Here is a 19,470-nt window from a genome sequence, read left to right on the forward strand (position 1 = left end):
TTTTTTCCAATTTGGTTGACAACTCCAAATGAATATTTTTGAATTGTCAAAAATAAAAAAACACTCTCATCCTCCTTTCAAATTTTTTATCACTCGATTCGCGCCTACAACGACTCCAGAAGCGGTTATTTCTTTCATCAAAAATCGCTGCCAAGTTATAGTCAAATGTGAACAACTAAAAACCAAATATGACACATACTCATCATTTTTGATTGAAACAACTCGTGAGTTTGCCGACAAAATACGTGACCGGCAATATGGCCAACTGGAATTCTCGTCCGCAGATATTATTAATTTATGACATTACGTCTTTCATCTTATAACTGCCGTGGAATAAAGTCATCCATTGACGCGATTAGGACCCTTTGTAAAGATCATGATATTATTCTTGTGCAAGAACATCACTGGCTGACGGAAGCGGAACTGCCTCTTCTTTCGAGAATCCACAAGGACTTTAACGCATGTGGTGTTTCTGCTATCAATGACAACTGTGGAATTCGCGTCGGGCGGCCGTTCGGTGGCGTTGCCTTCATATGGCGTAAGTCCTTGGGACAAATTATCACGATTAAATACCTCAACGATACGAGACTTTTAGGTGCTGAAATAGTTACATCCTCCAGAAAGCTATTTATTGTTTGTGCGTATCTTCCGACCTGTTCTAGAGAAAACTATGATAGTTATATGAGTTATTTGGCAAAAATCAAAAGTATTATTGATCAGGTTGACACTACGAATGTTATCATTCTTGGCGATTTTAATGCCAATTTCGGTACGTTTTTTGCGAGTGAGCTTGATACTTTTTGTATTGAAAATAATTTGCATATCTCTGATGCTGAAAAGCTTGGTAGATTCGATGAAAACTTTACATTCATTAGTGAGGCGCATGGTAGTACTGGTTGGTTGGATCATATTCTGAGCACCCATGCAGTGCATAATGCTATTTCTGACATTTGTATAATGTATGATTGTATGTCATCCGATCATTTTCCTCTTTGTGTAAATATTGATATTATTGAGCTTGTTCATACTGACCCAATTCGACAGAACGTGACCAATTCTCATGCAAAACCTAATTGGAGTAAAGCAACGCCTAGGAATCTGTCTGCCTATGAATATATAACCGATTGCTTACTCCGTAGAGTGGAAATCCCCAGCAATTCTCTCGTGTGTCGAGATCCTAATTGTAAGAACGTTGAGCACCTTCGCAATTTGAACTCATTGTATTTGAATATTGTTATTTGTCTTAAATCAGCTGCTCAGAACTGTATCCCTATTTCGAAAGCAGACGGTCATGGGTTCAAAGCTATTCCAGGGTGGAATGAACATGTGCGCGAGTTCCACAGTGCCGCTCGTGATGCATTTAAGTTATGGGCCTCCAATGGTAAGCCTAGGTATGGTCCGCTTTTTGATCTTATGCGCAAAACGCGTGCAAAATTTAAATCTGCTTTACGGGCGTGTAAAAGAGATGAAAATCAAGCCAAAGCCGATGCTTTGGCTAACAACTTGACGCAGGGGGGCTCACGTAAGTTTTGCGTTCTGTTCACACCACTCGTGGTTGTCTATCTTCGCTTCCGACTAGTGTAGGTGGGTGCACTGGTCACGAGAATGTTGCTGATATGTGGAAACAGCATTATGAAAAATTGCTTAATTCTGTTTCGAACTGTCGTTATAAAAATTTTGTATTATCAACATTAAATGATACTGGTTTCCACAATGCGATGGTGGTTACTGCAAATGAAGTAAAAGGGTGTATAAATAAGCTAGAAAAGGGAAAGGCATTGGGTAATGATGGTATTGCAGCTGAACATCTTATTTATGCTAGTTCAATCCTTAGCGTTTTATTGAGTCTATGCTTTACTGGATTTTTTACACATGGATATTTACCCGAGACTTTAATGCATGCGATCATTTGTCCCGTCGTAAAGGACAAATCTAAGGATGTTACTTCTGTTGATAATTATAGACCCATTGCAATTGTGACGGCCATTTCAAAGGTATTTGAGCTCTGTGTTCTTTCGCGTATTGATTCACTTTTAGATACCAGCAATTTACAATTTGGTTTTAAAAGTAACCACTCTACTGATATGTGTATTTTCGTGCTCAAAGAAATTGTAGATTTTTATAAAAGGCATAACTCGCCAGTGTATCTGTGTTTCATGGACGCAACGAAAGCTTTTGACAGGGTAAACCACTGGTCTTTGTTTAGAAAATTGATCAACAGTAAGATACCTCTTTTCATTATTCGTATTTTACAATACTGGTACAGTAACCAATGCTTTTTTGTTCGCTGGGCATCTGCAGTTTCTAACTCTTTTGGGGTAACTAACGGTGTTCGTCAAGGTAGTATCCTTTCGCCCAAGCTGTTTGCCATGTATGTAGATGGTTTAAGTAGTAAGCTTAAGTCAGCCGGTGTGGGTTGTCACCTGGCAAATACCATTGTTAACCATTTGTTCTATGCCGATGATTTAGTCTTGATTGTGTCCGTCGGTTAAGCATTACAGAAACTAAGTAACGTTTGTGAACATTATGGGAATCAGCACGACATTATATTTCATACTGCAAAGACAGAATGTATGGCAATTTTCCCAAAGTCCTGGAAAGCTCACAGTATGAGAATACCCTGTGTACTACTGTATGGTAAACCTCTTAAGTTTGTGTGTACAAAAAAGTATCTTGGCTATATTATGTCTTCTTCAGGTACAGATGATGCTGATGTGCAACGGCAGCTGCGGTGTTTTTATGCTAGAGCTAATTTTATTTTACGTAATTTTGGCAATTGCTCACATAAAGTGAAGTGTACTCTTTACAAGAGTTTTTATATAGCGTTTATTGTCTTAATGTTTGGTGTAATTACAGTGTCAAACAAATGTCTTCACTGAAAGTAGCCTACAATAATGCATTGAGATTGATATTTAATCTGAAGCGTGATACAAGTATAAGTTTTAACTTTGTTAGCAGAAATATTCTGAATTTTACCTCCCTTCACCGTAAATTGTTGTTTGCATTTTGTGAACGGTTGTGGAAAAGCGAAAAACCCTGTTATTCGCAGCTGTGTTAATTCCGACTCTTATTTTCAGTCCAGTTTCTGGAAACATTGTAAGAGTATTCTTTATTAAGTTTTTTCTAGCTTTATTTCTTAGATGTAATGTTGTATTTTTGTACATTTTACTGTATGGGTTTATGGCCTGAAAATAAAGAATAATAATAAACCTTATAGTTAGTCTAGATATTCGGTTTTTAAGTACAAACCTCTATCGTTCACAGTTGATGTGTGGTTTCCCTAGAATGTTACTATGTTTGTTTGTTCTATAAGACATCAGCGATGATCCAATAATCTTTTCAATTCTAAGTAAATTAATTAATATTAAAGAAGTCCAAGGAACAATATAAGATGACAATAACAATAGGGTTATCTTGAACCACTGTTTAGCGCCGCTATGTCATAACATTTTATAGTTTGACAATAGACCCTCCAGCAAACCCCGTGCGTTGTTTGACCTGGTTGCATACAAATTGGCGAATTTAGGTTAATCACTTACGCTGCTGCCCAAATACCAAAAAACAACACAATTATGCAGTTTTCGGCATTTGTAGTTAAGGGGAAATCCACCTATACTTTGCACACTAAAAGGATATTTTTTCAGATGTTGGTAAAACGTAATATTAAGGGGGTAGTAGCTGAAACTCTGGACATTTGGTGCAAGGTGTACGGTAGATTAGTATTCATTGAAGCAATTATATTCATGAGCATGCGAACGATTCATTATTAAAGAATGACTCTAGGAAACTGTGCACTCATTATGGGCCCGGGGTACATTATTGCTATTATTTAAGTTTTGGCGATGCCGGTTAGTTGTAGATGCAGAAAACACCTGGTCCACAATGCTGCATAATCGGATACATTATCAGTAATAATCAGTAATAATTCACAGCTATTGACCAAGTCATAATATAATGTGGAATGTTGATCTACCTGGCATCTTGCACTTAACAATATTTCATGAATTTTATTTTGTATTATGAAAACCAGCAACGCCCGGAGTAGTCTGACAACTTACCCTACATATCGGTTTGTTAAAGTTGTGTGCTATTTCCTCCATATCATTTTATTTAACATTTGCACACCACTTTTGTGAAAACACTGGGTATTTCAACGTGCCTATAACCGCTCCACCAGCATGATTTGACCCTACTTAATTGTTTCCTACGATAAAATTCGACTTCTACGACTGAAAACGTTAAGAGCGGGGTAAACGAAACGGTATTGACAGTATACCGCGATATTTTGACAAGTTCGGAACATATGTGCACGAGCGATAGCGAGTGCATATATATATGTTGTGAACTTGTCTAAATCGAGTGGTATATCCATTGCTGAGGTGGTTTATTGCTCTTATATTATAATAAAAAATTGTTCGAATTCTGGCATGAAACATGAAAAGAGATTTTTTTAGGTGAGAGCTCGTGCCTGTTCCAACCGTGCTATATTGTTAATATATAGCAGTGTTTTTCAAGTCTCGACAAATTATATCGCATTATTTGCGCCATCAATATACCAGTATGATTCAAACAATATAGTCAGAAACTTTGCAAAGGATTATTATTACCAGTGTTTACCGAATAGAATCACACATATAGCAAAACCATGCACAGAGACCGCGGACATGATCTTCTCTTGAGTCGAATTACATCTCTGGAGTAGGCCAAGGGGTCAGTTTTACAAATTTAGCAAATTCTGATGTGCACAATTGTCAAAGAGACTTTTAGTTTGTCTTGGAGACAATAAAATATAGCTTTGACTAAAACGCCCTTGGTAAAGTATTATTTTGCCCGAGAAAAAAACACATTTAGTTTAGAACTGGAGACACGGAAGACTTAAAGTTACTTTTTAGTGCACCAATGAGCTCGGATAAAAAATATCCTTAAATTGTTTTCCCTTTGTTTACATGTGATTATAACAATGTACAACGGACATTAGTTTATGGTGTTTTCTCATACAGAGTTTTAAGAGAGAAAGCAGCCAAGGATCAGGCTTTTGTCATTGATTATATTGCTGCTTTCATCATGATGAGAACACTTTGCAAAACAGAATTTCAATTTGCTAACGTCCGGGTGTCTCTGATGTATGTCTCTCTTGTGTCAAAGTAAGCCGCCAAAATAAATGCGCACTGAAAATTGCAACCGATGTTTTGTGAACTGGTAGGCCGGTATGTTACAATAAAAACATAAACATATTGAACATTTCCAATATATGGTTTATTCTTCTACAAACAAATTAAAAAAACAGGGTAACCTGCCATAAATCCTAAGCCCCCGGACGAAAACACTGACCAGTCCCTCATATCAGGCTGCAAATACACTTTCAATCGTATCAACATTCTTGTCTTTTGTAGGACAAACAACGATAAATTTGCTGAGTGAGAATACAGAGGTTGTTGTCTCCACAACAGTTCCTGACCTGTCAGCTTTTACTGCGTGCGTTTGGGTGAGAATTTTAACAGATACGCATCATTGGTGTCTTACGCTGTGTCTGGTGAGGCAAATGAAATGTTAATGTCATATGAGCCACATCTGTCAACGGCCATAAAGGGGCGAAAATAGGTGTAGTAATTGAGGTAGATACCGCATGGCATCACGTGTGTCTCACATGGTCTTCTAATGGCGGGTACCTCACATTCTACTACAACGGCATCTCAGTTGGTGGAGGCTATAATTTTGCGAGCGGAGGTAACATAGTTGGCGGAGGCGTATTGGTTTTGGGACAGGAGCAGGGCACTGTCGGAGGAAATTACAATTCTCGTCGGGCATTTCTTGGCAGTCTGACAGAGTTCAACATGTGGTCAAGGGCACTGAGTGATGACGAGATTGCTGCTGTGATGACGGGTCAACATTCTGGTGATGTCTTCGGATGGAACGTGGCTTTCCTTATAATCAGTGGTGATGTTTCCATTGCTACTGAGAAGGTATACTGTAAGTGATTGCCAAGCTTGTTGAACAATGGGGTAATGCAACGCTATGACATTCTACCAAATATCTAAGTGCGTCCAGGCATATTATCCAACATGGTCGCGATATTTTATCTTGGATAAATCTCAGTTAAGCTTTCCTTATCTCTGTCAATATTATTGTGCAATTATGATATATAACGCTGAGTTGATGTTCGATTTTACTTGGCCTTTCTGAAATATCAAATAATGTTATTTCTTATTTTAACGCTGCTCAATGTAAGATACCCATTGTACATTGATCATTTTAAATTATCTGCAACATGCCTAATACGTGTTTTATTGATCAGTACGAATGTATGTGAGCTAAGACTTATTGGAATCCTTTCCTAGGCACAAACACCACACATCTTTACTTACTAGGATATACAAGTTATTTTATGGGGTGACATCAGCCGATGCAGCCACGGCTAGCCAATTTATTCTCAAAAGCCATAGTATGCCGAGACTAAATTCACAGATGACGGAATATTGGCTATTAAACTGTTCTGTTCTACGCTGTTTTTCAAGATGCGTGGCTTACGATAGCCAGTCCATCCAAATATCTCAGCGTTCACAGCTATTATTGCGACATCCGGGACATTTTCCTGACTTAGAAATAGCATTGTTGGCCTCATTTTGATCCGGCTTTTAAGCAAATACCATTCATTTCCATTATTCGACTGGTATCCGATATTCAGAAATACGTGAACAAATTCTACAAACGGACGGTCCACAACATGAAATGCACTGACCTTCTGTTTATTCACAATTGAAATTCCACTTTCACCAGATTATATAGGAGAAAGGTTTCGTGTATTCAATTTGTACACGAATAGTACAAAACTTCATGCAGACATAAGTTCTATAAATATGCTTTTATTCATTTAGTGTTTAATTTAATGTAATATGTGCGTCGTGGGCTGTTGCTGACACTTGCCATCAAGGCCCGCCAAATCGAAAGAACTACATCGAAGTAGCGTTTGGTATTCAAAACTTACTCTTGTTCTGTATTAAAATGCATCTAAAAATACTTCTGGTCAGCAAAGCTGTCTCTTTTGATTTCGTTGATCCATTTCATTCAAACAAACCTAAGGTTGCGACTCGATGATCACAAAAACAAAGAAAGAAGTCTACATATTGTCAAGTGAGTCGGAAATCTTGTTACTGAATAGTAAAATGGAGAACGGCATAATCAATATCATAAATTTAATGATCTATCAGGGCAAAGAAAATATTTTAATGTACTTGCAGTGAAGTTTCCAAAGGAAACTGGACGTAAATCAATCGAAAACTGCGTATTCAATCGATTCCATCGACTTTATTAATCGTGTGTCCTCTACTTTCAGAACTGTCACTTGGTACCAACAAAGTCTTCACTTTAGTATGACCCGAGCACGGTACTCAACCTTTGAAGGTGGCCACTTCAAAAACCAAGCCAAGGTGATGTTGCTGAACCACTGCAGAAATAACTTTATTTACGAACGCTTCTACACAATTGGATGGGACGCCTTCCTGCTTTCTTCCGGTTGATATACATTATTATGTGTGTATCATTTCAAGTACACAAGCTGTAACCCTCTTCTTGTATAATGTGATTAACAGCCGGTCATATTCTCAGTGTAACTTCAACTCACTTTCATTGTATTTCAATTGAAGACATTGTGTAGTTTAGACCCATATATATATATATATATATATATATATATATATATATATATATATATATATATATATATATATATATATATATATATATATATATATATATATATATATATATTATACATACATATTGTATACATATATACGGTCTTATGTACACGCACGCATGCACGCAAAAAGTAAACATACATGTATAACACATAGATATTTCAGAGGATTTACATGTACAGGCAGACAAATATTATTTGTTTTTAGGTCTTATCTAGTATGAATATAAATGCCTATACAGTTTGCATGATGATTGTTACTAGTCAGAGAATGCAGTGAATACATAATATTTGTTTGCTCATTGTCTGTACGTTTGCATTGTACATGTAGCTGTTTGATCTGTTTGTTGATGAAGATACAATGCTAGCAATGGTCATGGAACATTCTGAGCTTTTATCGACTTAAAACCTCTCGTACAAGCGCACTGAGCTTTTATCGACTTGAAATCAAAGATGATGTATAAAATTTCATGTGTAATAGCGCATGAAACAAGGTCATAAGATTATCTCGGTGAAGGAATGGAAGCCAACATGAGTGTATTCCAAAAAGTTGTCATATGCTGCATATTCATATCATACGTACACAGGCAAACGGCAGACAAAAGGCAGAACGCACGAAAAGAGAGCAAAATCCAAGATAAGAGGTTTATGGCTTTATCACCAGGTCGGTTTGAAGATTAGATGAAGCTCTGATTAAAGTAATGTATGGTGTTTGGAAACAAATAAGCAGATCCTGTCTCCCTTGCAGCAATCGCAGTGTTTCAATCAAGATAGATCAATGCCTAAATGGTGAAAACATCATATGGTTTATTCCATTTCATTAAAGGACCGGTCAGTTTCTTCGGCCTGGGGGGATTCATGGGGGTCACCCTGTTTTTGACTTTGGAGATAAGGGGGTGTCACCATGTTTTTGAAATGCCCAATTAGGGGGGGGGGGTTACTGTGGTTCTGAATTTCGACACGGGCTCATACTTGCCTAAAATGCATTGTGACAGCCACAAATTTCATCATTCAGTTGCCCCAAGGCCGAAGAAACTGACCAGTCCCTAATTTTCAAAAAATTGAAAATTACATTTTTAATTTCAAGATCATTTGTTAACAGTATGATCCAAAATTATTGATTATGCTTTAATTCAAGGGTAAATTGAATTAAAAGCTAAGCGAACTGTTCAAAATCGAGTGGTCTACCCAATGCTGAGATGATTTATTGCTATTATATCATAAAGAATAGAGAAACTCCGACATGAAACATCAAAATAGGATTTTTTCCAGCGGCGAGCTCGCGCGTGATGCAACCGTGCTATATCGAGAATATAGCACAGTTCTTTTCACGTCTCGACCAATCGAATCGCTGTATTTGCGCTATTAATATACAGGTATGATATATTACCCTAATGAGAGTGTGAGTGCCAACGCCCCGAGTGATACTCTATCCTTATACATTAACCAACAATCGAGTACAAGAGTATTTAATATTCCCCTGCAATTTACTTTCGGGCTAGTTAGAACACCAAAATGATGGTAAAGTTATCGTTGTAATTGATTATTTCTGTCTTATTATGACATCATTCTAATAAGGATTACAATCTAGAAGATAATATTCCGCATTTTTCATCGGACTGTATATTAATTATTGCCTTCCTTATAGATCCCAGGGGTCTATATTTTAATATAGTTCACAACAAACAGTCACCTCTGCCCATGGCCGCGCCCTCCTCAGTTTGCGAGTATCCAGTCGGATCACTGTTTGTTGAGATTCTTCATAAGAATAGCCGCGAGGTAGTCTGACATAAAACGTCTTATGAATCATCTTAAGACATAAAAATACGATAGTACTGAAAGTTACAGGACGATTTTTCTGCAAAATTGAAAAAAAATATCCGCGTCCGCTCCCCCAAGGGGGGACACGAGCATTTTTTTTCTGTGGAGATGCGTTAGGCATTTCACTGTCTTAATATTAGCATAAGCTTATATGCAAAACACTACAACAAACCTTGTATATGAAAGTACGTAAAATCTTTTCAAAAGGGTCACGTGACATGAAAGCCGACCTGTGAATGTGTGGTGAAGCAAAAGACGTGTCTGTAGGGCAGCATTAAGCACGTTTGCGCAGGAGATGCTGTGAACTATCACAGGAAAACTATTATTATTTGTTTTGGGTACCGGTGTTTCTCAACTGGGCATATATGTTAATTGCTGGGAATCAAAAATGATCGACGTCATGAAAAAACAAGAAAAAAGGAAACAACGAAGAGAATGGACCAAATGTATTCTTGTTATTTTTCAGGGCGTCATTTTTTAAGAATAAAGAATAATGTAGGTTTATTTCAAAAGAATAAAGCTTTATTTGTAAATGACATATATTAATTACTTTGGCCATAAGTATTGCCACTGAGGCTTACTTTTCAGGCAAATCTTTGCATTTTGATAATCAGTTAGTTTCCCGCAGAAAAGGTACATTTTGAATACAGTCATACAACAAACATTCAATGTTTGAAATGAAATATCATCCTGAGGTCACAAAAAAAATGTTTAATTTCATATTCATTTCAGGAATGTCGCGATCCAACAATACGTACATTATATACTTCCTATGTATGACATTCCCCCTTTTCTTTTTATTTCTCACCTTTTTTAATTTCACGAAATGACGGATTTGTTCGTCTGTTCCTAGAAAAAGAGCGTGATACGAATAGTACACATAATCGATGCCACAAGTTTGTTTTATTCACCTGATACTTATCCTAACATATCTAAATTAAGTCCCAGCTATGTCAGAGTCACTACTAAGCACCACCTATGTCAGAGTCAATGTGGTAAAATATCTGTTAATCGTCATACCGTACCATGGATTTGGCGGAAATGAGCTCTGGTAATGGAGTTAAAGGCTAGACAGCGGGTTGAAAGGTGTTTTGAGAGAGGAACGCAAGGTTCTTCCGAATATCCAATCCTTGTAATAGAGTTTAGTCTTTTTATGGGACCAAACTCATGCGATTCAATCGGCCTTGAAATTCGCTGAAACAACACTACGGATGCTATTTCGGCCTACAACTAAAATTTTAATGGACTTGGCTGCACATAATTTCGACCAGTACACAAGCTGACCTAGTTCATAAACAAGTCAACTAAATTCCTACACTGCACATTTGTATATTATGAGTAAACAAACCTCTTTATTGCGCCCTTAATTACACCGGCGAAATTGTTCTAATGTTATGAGCGCCTCTGAAAGGGTCTTTAAGTGCGTCACTGAAGTTTGTGATAGTGTTTGACCTTTCAGTGGGATTATAGTAAAAATATTTAGCTAAACACTACCATGATCGCCTACGGGAGTGGAACTACACGTTTTGGCGCCTACAGGTGGTACCAACCATGACATCAGTTTGGTCTGTATCACACTTCTACCATCCACCCGGAAGTAACAGCGTTTGATAATAATAGCGAATCGGAAAGACCTTTTTGTAAACATCTAGAGGTGACATCGACCCTAAACACTTTTAAATAAAAATTGATTTCTCTTTGAATATAAATCTGGATGTGAAAACAATACAGCAGATTCACATTTTAGTTTTCGTAAATTTATAACGTACATGGGTACTTCTGATCCTTTCACTGCGAATTTTCTTTCGAATCTTGAGCATTACCTGGCGCCCCCGGAAGCTTTATCATGCATTTATCCTTGGCCCCATATGACCTATGATCACCTGTCGTCCATCTTAGCAACAGTAAAGTCTTAGTCGGTGAAAACTTTGTTCTACGTGAAATACGTTAACTTTCGATATGATCGTGGTAGCGCCTGCGGTAACCATGGTGATTTATATGCTGTTGTGTTCAGATATTCCCAGGGCTGTGCTCAGTCAGAGCACTGTGCGTGGACAAGATGGCTGTACCAAGTATCGGCAGCACTGTACGGCTGGCAAAAGATGTGAATACACACTGACTCTGCCTGAGTGTCAAAAAGACGATTGCCAAGAGACAGGGGATCGAGACCATGACATCATTCTGCAAATTGTAAGGGAGCTGTCGAATCAGATACAATCTCTGACAACAGAAGTTTCACTGCTGAGCAGCAAGTTGGACGAGGGGGCGCAGACAAAAGGTACAAACCAACTGTTTGTTTTCTTTGAATTGCGGCGGTAGTTAGTGTGTTTAGAAAGTGTGTTTAGAAAGTTAGCACAGGCTAAACGTCAGCATGCAATGTAACTGCACATGTATAGGTAGTTTTGGAGGGGGAAATGTTAGTAGTTTGCACTGGAGACTCCCATGGGTAGTGATTTGATATTTGGGTGAAATTGCACTATCAAATTTCTTGTACACATATGCACTTTCATTCACCTTTCTCTAGTCAAGTACATTCGCACTTAAAATTAGCAAAGATAGTGGCTAGCTATACGACCTCTCACTTGGTTTGCATGTGGGTGTACGTCTATAAACCGCTAAAACGTATTGTCGCTCCAAGTCTGTTGTATAAAATGTGTGAATACAAAAAATATCGTTTTAAATTTACTGTATGTCAAAACCATCATTCAGGGAGTAAAATCTGGTCATTTCGATCGAATTAATTCATATTTCAACGGGGATGGTTGACTCCCCCCACACGAGAAACAGAAAGTACTACAGGAAGTATGCAGTCGTACTTGGTAACTTGCCTCACGAATATGAACGAGTTCATTAGACAGCACACGCCAGCCCTTGTTTAGAATGACCTCCAGTAGTTGTAGTTTGGCTGGCACTGGTAGCACGCATCGCTCACAGAACTATCTCGAGAAATTGTTCCCACTTTGCTTGACAACTCAAAATGAATATCTATAAATGGTCAAAAATAAAAACACTCACGACAAACCTTATAGCTAGCCTATTACTCGGTTTGGAAGTACCTTTAATACACAAGGCAAATATTATTATCAGATATTTTGTTTTAATATGACAACTGTAGGTTCTATTTGCAGTTATGTTTTGTAAATTTGCAATTTTTGATCAAAATTGTTTTCTTTGAAAATAGCCCTGCTTGCTTTGAAATTAGTTTTTTTCCAGATTTCAATGGGGCAAAAGGTTTCTTCTCAGGCATTTAGCAAGTATTGATATGCAGGTTCTTCCATGAAACTGTTAGAATAGATTATTGTAGTGAAAATCCTGAATAACTGGTCAGTTTTGTACAGTGTCTTGCTAAAACTGAACAATATGTTTTATGTTTACAACTGGTCCAATAATCATTGTAATTCCAGGTAACACATCCATGGGACGTTTATGATATACAATAAGTAGGACCATCCTGAACCACTGATAGTTAGTGGGGTACCAGATGTCCAGAATGGGTACTAGCATACTTCACCCGTCAGGATTGTTCCCAAAATTGACTAAATTGTATGAAGCGATACAGTATATGAATCACTGTAATAAGTTTAAGACGTGAATGCTGTCGCTAATCATTTGAGTGACAGAGGCGTCGTATCTACCATAGACCTTTCTGAAAGTCCTCACTAGCTTTTTTTTTGTGTGTATCCCTGTCCCACTAGTTTTAAGCCAATGAACTGTTTCTCATTTGAAAATCAGCGTAGGAATCACAAGCTCTACAATATCTGAGGAGTTGAAAAACGTATACATTATAAGCAGGTGCAGACGGAATATTACAAGACAAGTGGGGATAATTAAAAATTTCAAAATCGAAATCATCCCTTTTGTCATACATCTTAATGTGTAGCCCATTAACACCTACTTATAAAAACAGATCGAGATAGGAAGCTAAGTTTTACCCTCGGTTCTTTCTTTCTTTTCCAACTCATCAGGATAAATATGATGTCAGTAATTAGATATGTCTGGATTGTCTAGACTAATTAGATCATCAATATATCTGTGCGTGTTGTTAAAGCAATAAAAACATTAACACCTAATTTTGTTGTCGTCGATAGAAGTTTTTTTTCATTTTAAGTATTATGCTTTAATTTGATTTTTCCTTCAAAAGTTGCCATTTAGAAATCAGTCTATCTAAGGAAAATTACATTGCATATTTTTATCATATCATTTTACTTGGAATATTCTTTTCAGAAATCACCAACATATATCGTTCAAAGTTGATGTGCAGGTTCCCTAGAGTGTTGCTATGCTTTAATTCTCTATAATACATCAACGATGATCCAAAAATCTTTCACATTCAAAGTACCAATAACAATAAAGTCACCTTCAACCATTGTTTAGCGCCGCTGTGTCATAGTATATGTGTAGTTAGACAATAGACCGTCGGGAAACCCCCTGAGCTTTAATTGTTTGACCTGATTGCATACAAATTGGCGAATTCATGTTAATCACTAATATTGTTGCCAAAAACAGAAATAAACCACACAATTATACTGTAATCGACCATTGTAGTTTATGGAAATTCCACCAATGCTTTGCTCACAAAAAGCATGCTCTTTCAGATATGGGTAAAACGTAATATTGAGGGGACAGTAGCCGAAACTCTTGACAATTTGTGCAAGTTGTGCTGTATATTAGTATTCATTTAAGCAAATTTTATATTCATGACAATGCGAACGATTCACTATTGTGGAATATTGATCTACCTTGCATCTTGCACTTGACAATTTTTTATGAATTTTATTCTTTAGTATGAAAAACAGCAATGTTTGTAGAAGTCTGACATCTTACCCTGCATACCGATATGTTAAAGTGTTGTGTTTTTTCCACCATATCATTTAATTTGATATGAACTTAAAATTCACTCTCTGCCTATATTTTAGACCATTTTTGTGAAAGCAATGGGTATTTCAACATTATTTGATACTACTCTTTTGTTTCTAAGGTAAAGTTAGACTTCTACGGCTGAAAACTGGTAAAAGCAATAAACCACACCCTGCAAGATAGTGTACCGCGAGATTTTGACAAGTTCACAACATATGTGCAAGAGCGATAGTGAGTGCATGTATGGAGCGAACTGGACAAGTAGAGAAGTCTATCCGTTGCAGGGGTGGTTTATTGCCATTTTATCAAATACTAAATTGAAATTCTGGCATGGAACGTCAATAATTTTTCTCTAGCTGAGAGCTCGAGCCTGATCCAACCGTGCTATATTGTTAATGTATAGCACACTGTCTTTCACGTCCCGACCAATCAGATCGCAGTATCAATCCAAAGCCCCCGGAGAAGAAAATACTGACCAGTCCTTCATATCACACTGCAAATACATTTCCATTTTTCCAACATTCTTGTCTTCTGTAGGACAAACGACGATTAATTTGCTGAGTGAGAATACCGAGGTTACTGTCGTAACAGCAGTTCCTGATCTGTCTGCTTTTACTGCGTGTGTTTGGGCGAGAATTAATAATGCAGTTGGGAGACAACCAACCTTGGTTTCTTACGCTGTACCTGGTTCGGCAAATGAAATGACAATGACATATGACGTACATCTGCACATAGTCATAAAGGGGCAAATACTACAGATAGAAACAATGTTAGGAGATAGCTCAATATGGTATCACGTGTGTGTCACGTGGACTTCAAACGGCGGAGTCTGGAAATCCTACTACAATGGCACCTTAGACGATGAAGGCAGACATTTTGTGAGTGGACGTATCATAACTGGCGGAGGCAACTTGGTTTTAGGACAGGAGCAGGACAGTGTTGGAGGAAATTACGAATCTCATCAAGCACTTCTTGGCAGTTTGACTGATTTCAATATGTGGTCAAGGGCACTGAGTGATGACGAAATTGTTACCGTGATGACGGGTCAACATTCCGGCGGAGATGTCTTCGGATGGAATGCGGCGTTCCTTCAAATCAATGGCGATGTTTCCATCACCACTGAGAAGGTATACTGTAAGTACTCGCCAAGTTTAAGCGCTTGAGGCTTAAGTAAGCTTTTCTTTCTATGTCAATATCATTGTGCAATTATGATATATGACGCTAAATATCAGAATAGTTGTCAGTTTCAACTTGTCCTTTCTGAAATATCAAGAATGTTATCTCCTATTTTAATGTTGATCAACGTAAGATAGTGATTGTAGTTATGGGTTATTTTAAATTATCTACAGCATGCCTAATCCGTGTTATTATTGATCAGTACGAATGTGTGTGAGTTAAGACCAATTAAGACATATTGAATCCATCTAGGTACAATCACAGCACATTTTAACTTACTTTGATATAGAGTCAATTTACGGGATAGTATCGGGTAGCTTATTTGTTCTCAAAAGCCTCCGTATGCACAGACTAAATTCACGGATAACAGAATATAGCTGTTAAAATTTTTTGTTCTGCGATATTTTCCAAGACACATGGCTTAGTGCTTATCCCAGCGTTCGTAGCTATTATAACGACATCCGGGCGCATTTTCCTCACTTAGAAATAGGATTGTTGGCCCCATTTTGATATGGCTTTCAAGCAAATACCATTCATTTCCATTATTCGACTGGTATCCGATATTCAGAAATACGTGAACAAATTCTACAAACGGACGGTCCACAACATGAAATGCACTGACCTTCTGTTTATTCACAATTGAAATTGCGTTTTCACCTGGCTGCACAGTGAAAGTCCCTCGCATTTAGTTTTTAAACAGATGTTACAAACTTTCATGCAGACATTCGTTTATAGCTATGTTTTTTTCATTTGGTGTATCATTTAATGAAATATGTACGTCTTGGACTGTTGCTCAGATTTACTAGCACCGAGGTCTATCTCAACTCGAAATTAAGCCTGTAGCATTCAAACTCACTCTTTTTCTGTATTTAAATGCATCTAATAATACTTTGGGTAAGCAAAGCTGTCTCTTTTGATTTCATTGGTCCGTTTAATTCAAACAACCCTAATTCTGTGGCTCGAGGACTTTTACAAAAGTCGAGCATAAAACAAACCATTCAACCATAACAAATGGAAATGGCAAATAAAAACTTGTTGGCAAAAAAATAAGCTAAACAAAGAGAAAAACAAACGAAAAAGAATGCTAAATAGTGTCAACTGAGTCTGAAATTCTCGTTAATTGAAAAGTAATATGGAGTATGGCAAAAAAAACTATTTTAAATATACTTGCAATGAAGTTTTCAAAAGAAACCGCGCGTAAAGCAATCGAAAATGTGTATTCAATCGATTCCATCGACTTTCTTAATCGTGTGTCCTCTTCTTTCAGAGCTGTCATTTGGTACCATCAAAGTCTTCACTTTAGTGTGACCCGAGCACGGTACTCAACCTTAGAAGGTGGCCACTTCAAAAACCAAGCCAAGGTGACGTTGCTGAACCAATGCACAAATAACTTTATTTACGAACGCTTCTACAAAGCTTGTGGAGACGCCTGCTGCTTTCTTCCGGTTGAGTTATATAAAAAATAAATATACGCAGAAACAATATATATATATATATATATATTATATATATATATATATATATATATATATATATATATATATATATATATATATATATATAGTATCTGTGTATCTGTTCGGGAAAACCCTCTTCTTATATGATTTGATTAACAGGCTATATTCTCAGTTCAACTGTAACTCACTTTCATGTTGTATTTCAATTTTCAATTGAAGACTTTTTGTTGATTAGACACACACAGAGACACAGACAGACAGACAGACAGACAAATGCCGCAGCAGATTGCATGATTGTTATCAGTTTTACACATTGTTATTTATTAGAGAATGCAGTAAATACATAGATATTGTTTGCTCATTGTGTGTACGTTTGCGTTGTACCGGGTACATTTAAATGTTTGACTTTTTCATAAAGATATAATACTTGCAATGGTCGTGGAACGTTTTGAATAATCGCTCGTGCAAGTGCACTTATTTTATCGAGTCAGACTTGAAATAAAAGATTATGAATAAATTTTTATGTGTAATACGAAGGTCATAAGACTATCTGGGGTAAGAAATGGAAGCTAACATAAGTGTATTCCAAAGACGTTGATTTTATCTGCATATTGACATCAGACGCACACAGACAAACGGCAGACAAACTGCAGAACGCAAGAAAACAGAGCAAAATCTAAGAAAAGGTACTTATGCCTTTAATAATGAAAAGTGTTAGTAGTCATCTTAAGACATAAAAAATACGAGTCCACTAAAAGTTACCGGACGATTTTTCTGTTAAAAATTAATAAAATATCCACGTCCGCTCCCCCACCCCCACTGGGGACACGGGCAACGGGCAACAGCTTTGTGTGTGGAGATGTGTTTGGTACATTGTACTCTTTAATATGCAAAACACTACCACCAACCTAGTGTATGACAATGTGTAAAATCTCTTTAAGTGTCACCTAACATAAAAGCCGACCTCTGAATGTGTGGTTAAGCAAAAGAGGTGTCTGTAGCTCAGCATTACGCACATTTGCGCAGGAAATGCTGTGAACTATCACAGCAGAATGGGTATTATTTGTTCTTGGTCCCGGTGTTTCTCAACTTGCATATATATATATACATATATATATGATTCCTGGAATCAAAAGTGGTCGACGTCATGATAAATCGAGAAAAAAGGAGACAACGAAGAGAATGGACCGAATGTATTTTTGTTATTTTGTAATTTTTTGGGGCGCCATTTTTAACAATAAAGAATAGTGTGGTAAGTATAAATGACATTAAAAACTTTTGGCCGTCAGTTTTGCCGCTGAGACTCGCTTTTCAGGAACAATCTATGCATTATGATAAACATTTACTTTCCCGCAGAAAAAGGTGCATTTTAAATACAGTCATACAACCTACATTAATTATTAGAATGAATTATCATCCAGAAGTCACGAAAAAGGCCTACATGCCCAGACCTAGGACCTGAGAGAGACAAAGAGAACTGAAAGGTGTCGTTCTAAGCGATACAATATTGTAGCTGTGTAAAAGTATGACGTTTTTTACTGTACGACTAAGGCAGACTCTGACTTCAGCATCATTTGACCAGCTAATGTCACAATACATGTTTCACATTCATTTCAGGAATGTTGCGATTGCAACCATATGTACATTATATACTTCCTATGTATCACATTCAAACTGCAGCTGACGCTGGAAAGAGTCAAAGATGCTGTTTATTTCCCACTTGTTCTTTTTCCTGGAAATTACGGATTTGCTCGTCTGTTCCTTGAATAAAACGTGATATGAATAGTACACGTGACCAACGCCACACGCTCGTTTTTTCCAGTTTATACTTACGCTACCATATCTAAACCAAGATCGAGCTATATCAGAGTCACTGTGGTACAACATCTGTTAATCGTGACACCATACAAGGCATTGAACTTGAAATAAGCTCAGGTAAAGGCGTTAAAGGCCAGACGGCGGGTTGAAAGGTGTATTTTGAGAGATCAACATGAGCTTCAAAGATCCAATCTGCATAATGGAGTTTGGTCTTTTCATGAGACCAACTCATGCGATTCAATTGGTCTTACGCTACAGACGCTATTTCTAAAGCTGACCTAGTTCGTACACCACTCAACTAAATTCTCATACGAACCACACTTGTTTAAGTAAACAAACCCTTTTTTGCGCCCTCGATTGCAAAGCCAAAATGGCGCTATGTCTGTAAGTAAGTCAGTGAAGTTTGTGAAAGTGTTTGACCTTTCACTGGGATCAAAATGTGAATATTAACCATGATCGGCTATGGGAGTGGCATTAAAAGCTACAATATGGTATTCTGCTATTATCAACCAAGAAATGTTTGGTCCGTCTCACACTCTTCTACCATCCACCCGGAAATAACAGCGTTTAATAATAATAGCGCGCCGGGACAATCCTTTTGTCCAGGGGTGACCTTCAATACACTTACAATATACTTTCAATACA

At 37.3% G+C, this 19,470-nt stretch overlaps 1 protein-coding gene across 1 annotated transcript; it reads left to right on the top strand.

Moving 5' to 3' along the window:
- Positions 1-11,401: 11,401 nt before the first annotated feature.
- LOC139126026 (neuronal pentraxin-1-like) lies at positions 11,402-17,020 on the top strand. Its single transcript, XM_070692093.1, has 3 exons — positions 11,402-11,795; positions 14,912-15,508; positions 16,818-17,020. Coding segments are annotated over exons 1-3 (918 nt in total). The 5' UTR covers positions 11,402-11,476; the 3' UTR covers positions 16,820-17,020.
- The last annotated feature ends 2,450 nt before the right edge of the window (positions 17,021-19,470 follow it).

The sequence above is a fragment of the Ptychodera flava genome (assembly GCF_041260155.1).
Source record: "Ptychodera flava strain L36383 chromosome 3 unlocalized genomic scaffold, AS_Pfla_20210202 Scaffold_26__1_contigs__length_13983176_pilon, whole genome shotgun sequence".
Taxonomy (NCBI): domain Eukaryota; kingdom Metazoa; phylum Hemichordata; class Enteropneusta; family Ptychoderidae; genus Ptychodera; species Ptychodera flava.